Source organism: Penaeus chinensis, chromosome 8, assembly GCF_019202785.1.
Source record: "Penaeus chinensis breed Huanghai No. 1 chromosome 8, ASM1920278v2, whole genome shotgun sequence".
Lineage (NCBI taxonomy): Eukaryota > Metazoa > Arthropoda > Malacostraca > Decapoda > Penaeidae > Penaeus > Penaeus chinensis.
In genome coordinates this window covers 39,668,703-39,673,702 of record NC_061826.1, presented here as the reverse complement: position 1 = coordinate 39,673,702, position 5,000 = coordinate 39,668,703, and the positions used below count along the sequence as shown (strand labels likewise).

The 5,000-nt window shown below is 43.3% G+C and overlaps 1 protein-coding gene across 1 annotated transcript in view; it reads right to left on the bottom strand.

The window, feature by feature from the left end:
• Positions 1-3,476, bottom strand: part of LOC125028333 (extensin-like) — a 17,588-nt gene extending 14,112 nt beyond the window's left edge. Inside the window, exon 1 of the mRNA XM_047617813.1 lies at positions 3,375-3,476. Within this exon, the coding sequence (XP_047473769.1) occupies positions 3,375-3,380 (6 nt within the window). The 5' untranslated portion in view covers positions 3,381-3,476. The remainder of the gene's footprint in view (positions 1-3,374) is intronic.
• Between the last annotated feature and the right edge of the window lie 1,524 nt (positions 3,477-5,000).

The following is a 5,000-nucleotide window of genomic DNA, read 5'->3' as shown; positions in this document are numbered from 1 at the left end:
GAAATTGCCTGCAGTAAAACAAAAAGTCTATAATAAGTACAAAGAAATTATTCATGTTTGTCTTTTTTTTAGTCAGAAATGCTTGCGGTAGCTATTAACGAAACCACAAGACAAAAAAAAAAAAAAAAAAAAAACTCCTTTCTTCACAATGTCGCTCATTACAAGACACTGCTCTTCATCATCATATGAAATGAGTCGAGTAATGAAGTCTTAACGGATACCATTCAGAGTCAAAGATTAGTCACGCGAATCCTAATCCACTCCAATCCGTGGCATCCCGTGACGAATCGCGAGCAAGAGGAAGTGAAGAGAAAGTGGAGAGAGAGAGAGAAAGAGGGAGAGGGAGGGAAAAGAAAAAGGCAATAAACGGATAAGGAAAAGGGAAGCCGAAGAAAAATATGACTTCCTTCCTATAATTCTCATAGGGTCAATTAAGAGTGAAATGGCCCGTAACTTTACATGATTAATGGCTGACTGTATTGGTTGTGGATATGGTAGTGGTTGTGTGCAGTGATAGTGTGTGGTAGTAGCATGTAGTGGTTGCATGTAGTGGTTAAGATTAAGAATTTTTACCCTTGCTATATCTATGCGCACTGGTCGAGGTGGATGAGGAGGTGGAGTAGTTGGGACATAGTGGAACAGGAGGAGGAGAGATGGAACAGAGAGAGGATATGGGACAAAAGGGGAAAATTGGAACAGAAAGAAGTGGGACGGAAGGAGAAGATACAACAAACACACACAAAAAATTTAGAACAGAAAGAAGAGTTGGAATCGAAGGAAGATATGGAACTTACAAAAGGGGACAGAAAAAGGAGGAATTGGAATAAAAGCCAAAAGTCGAAACAGAAATAGGAGATGCAACAGAAAACGGAGAAATGGGACGAGAAAGTACGAACCAGCACTTGTTCCGTAAACACAGGGATGTCGGTTTCGGGGAAATGAGTTGGTGGGAAAAATGCAAGGGAAGCTCTGTACTTGAGGTTCACCCGCTCGCTAACATTTCCGCTTTTTGAACCGCGTGAAATTATGAACTGGATTGAACCCCGTCGGGCATTTTGGGTTTGGAATATGATCAATCCGCGAGGTATTTTGGATACCTTCGGATGAAATCAATTCCGCAGTTTTCCGGGAATATTTGGATACGATTAATCCGTCTGCATTCTGGATATATCTTGACTGTAATTAATTCATGGACAATAGAATGAATTAAGAAGAAAAAAGTTAAGATATATCATATGTAACCAAACTGGACTAAAGTAACACGAAGGAATATATGATTTTTTTTCTTTTCTTTTTTTAATCGATATGGCGGAGGGAAAATATGGTGGTCGGGGCTCGGAGAAGCAACACCCAAAGGTTTCACTTGCTCTGAAGAAACAATTATCTTTGATTACTGTGGTGTGATGGAAAACCTTTTTTTTTCTTTTTCTTTTTTTTAAAGAAGAGAAGACAATTAAGCATAAATATTCTGGCTACTTTTCACCCTAAGAGAGATGATTGGCAGGACACAGGTCGAAATTGCTCTTTGAGGTTAGAAAACAAGAGTGAGAGTTAGAGAGAGAGTGAGAGAGAGAAAGAAAGAAAGAGAGAGAGAGAGAGAGAGAGAGAGAGAGAGAGAGAGAGAGAGAGAGAGAGAGAGAGAGAGAGAGCGAGAGCGAGAGAGAGAGAAAGATAGATAGATAGATAGATAGAGAGAGAGAGAGAGAGAGAGAGAGAGAAAGAGAAAAGAGAGAGAGAGACAGAGAAAGAGAAAAGAGAGAGAACACACATATAAAAACATATATATTTACACTCATCAATGGATTACTACAATACTAATCTGCTTTTGGTAAGAAGGACGATTATCATTCTTATCTGGGAATGAAAAGTGCCAACAAATTCAAAATTAACCGAATTAACTGCCATTTACAGGTTTGAAATGCTCTCGGTATGAGGAGCTCCTTCAGGTGTGCATGCCATAAATACGAACCAAATCACGAGATACGAAAATACGAGAGGGGGAATCAGGGAAAAAGAAAGGTGTAGAGGCGTAATTGGCGTCGGCGCACGAGACTTTCAAATTGGTCGGCAATTATGTCACCAAAAGGAATAATGAGGGGGGGGGGGGGTGACTGTCGTTGGCGACCTAGGCGGCGAGATCACGTGATGTAAGCGATACCGCGAGAGAAATGTAAAAACTAAAGCAAAAAAGCGAAATCAAATATTTAATATTTAACGGTAGGAATGAACGGTTGACGAGATTCTACCACGCGGATAAAATGAGAGAAAGAGAGATAGAGAGAGAGACAGAGAAAGAGAAAGAGTGAGAGAGAGAGAGAGAGAGAGAAAGGGAAATAGAGAGAAAGAGAGAAAGATAGAGAAGGAGAGAGAAAGAGAGAGAGAGAGAGAGAGAGAGAGAGAGAGAGAGAGAGAGAGAGAGAGAGAGCGAGAGCGAGCGAGAGAGAGAGAGAGAGAGAGAGAGAGAGAATTCTGTGGTCGAAAACGAACAAACAGATACGAGACGTGGTTTTGTCGATACGAAACGAGAGAGCCATAGGGTAATTTGGAGAGAAACGCGGTAATAAAGGCAAGGGAAAGAAAGGTCGGGAGGGCATGGTTACTTCTCGGCACCTGCTACTGTGACCTCTGACCCCGCATAACCCCCCTTTGACCCTCCTTCCTTCCTTCCGCACCCGCTCTCAAAAGGCTTTCCTCTCGGTCAGGGTGAAAAGTGGAGATTTGTTGCCCTAGATTTATATATTTAAAATCCCGTATACGACGGGTATTTCGTGTAAAATCACCAAATATTGCGATTTTTAAATAACGACGAATGGGACGCGGGAAGTTTTGAAAAAAGAAACTATTTGTCAGCTCTCAAAAGCTACTTTCGGCGCGTGATAGTCAAATGTTACTTTACAGTGCGAGAGATAACGTGCTTAAAAGGACTCACAGATAATGATACGGACGATTTTGTCTGAAACTCGGCTGTTATTGACTGGTATTGAGATCACGATCTTTGTTTTAACTCTGACACCTTTCTGACACATGAACGTAGGTATCGGCACTTAAGTGTTTCTGTGCATTACGTTTCTCTGTTCTCTGGCACTCAAAATAGACAAGATTTAAAGCTGACAAAGCTATATGAAGTGTATTGTCACGGCCGCACATCACTGAATGGCACTGTCACATACGTTCTGGCACTGTATCTGAGACCAGGCACTTAATGAAACCTTAAGATAGCAGATGTAAATACCATTTCCTTAAAGTATTTTCTTATGATTCCACTGGTGAATAGAGCGTTCACTTAGGCACTCCGGCACTGGTGACTTCAATGCAGAAAGTAAGTAGTAATCCAGAATTGGTGTAGACGTTGACTTGAGGTTCGCTGACCCTACCTTCATTGTGGTAAAGTCGTGGAGAATAGGAGGGACCTGTTCGCTCTGAGGCTACACGGTAAATGCACAGTTTTTGCGCTTAATTTCCCTTATATACTGCCGGCGAGTCTGCCTTTCAAATATGCAAATTAACCTGGTCTAACCATTTAATTCAGGGATCTCTGACAAGATGTGGAAGTGGGGTAGGGTCCCGGATCTTCGAAGGAACCAATAGGAGCGTGGCACTCGAGAGCACCAATGGCATCACAGAAACGCCGGTCGCCCCGCCTCCGCACGCACGCTGATTGGCTGAGGGTAGAGCGCGGCTGGATCCTTATTCTGGCGTAAAGTTGTTAGTTGTGGGAAGGTCTGTTTTGAACTTAATGTTTCATAATACTTCGCCGGTACAACATCTTTCTATATTAAATAATACGATATTTCATCATGGTAGAGCAACAGTTCCCGAAACAAAACAATTTTTTAAAAAATTTACCAATGTCTAAATAAAGAGACTAAGCGAAGTGATACGGTTTCATACTCAGAAAATACGAAAGGGAAAAGGGGAAGGAAGAGGCTTCTATCAGTGACAGTGTTAACCCCCCAACCCCACCTCCTTCCCCCCCACTCTCTTTCCTTCACCCCCCCCTCTCCGCCTCCCTCCCTCTCTCCCTCTCTCCCACTCTCTCTCTCTCACTCGCCAGGGCCACGGCGCTGTGAATGAAAGAGAATCCTGACGCTCTCTCTACAAGAATGCCGCCACCACCAATACACCGCCTCGGGCCCTTGCTGTCTGGGCTGACGCGGGGAGTCATGCCACATGTGAATGCTTCCTTCCAGTTGATGTTTTAAGCGGCTAAAAAGTGATAGGGAAAAGGGGGCATGGCATTGTAAGGTATGTATATTTTTTAATGGTAGTCCGCCGTACATGAACTATTCTCTCGGGCGTCCGGGGGGTATAGGACATTGTACGGATGGTTCTGCCCGGCGCGCCAGTACGCAAACTTAGAAGGTGGTTTCAGCGGGGGCCTCTGTGGATCATATCAGGCCACAGCCTCTGACGCAATACCCTCTTCCTCCGCCCGGCTGAGAGGTACCCATGCGTTCCTTCGCCATTACCCAAAACTCTCGATTTCTTACACCACCTATAGACACAGTGTAAGTGTGGGTTTTGGGGTCAGATAACAGGAGACGTTGAGTCAACCCGGATAAGAATGTTTCCGGAGAGAGACCAACTTCTCGGAGCTGGAATTCTAGTCAAAGAGCTTTAGGATTCGGGTAGCATGAGACTTGCGCTATGGAGCTCTTTTTGTCTGTCTGTCTGTATGTCTCTACATACTCTTGCTCTCATCCTCAGATAAGAAGGAATTTCTAGATAAGCTAAGACGTGTGACCTCTTTTTTACCCCTCTGGATTCTGCACTCGTTTATTAGTTGAAGAAAGTGCTATGGTGGATCGGAGAGAACTTTTTTTGTTATTGAGTGTGTAGATAGGACTATATTCACCCGCGTTCCAGCCACCTGGTATAGATTTATAGTTGACAGTTTTATAACTTGGGCTATGGGTCACTCACCCTGAATTTTCTCCAGATATTCCATAAAATAATTTCCCATTTTGTGACACTCCTTGGTTAAGATGACATTCCCGCAC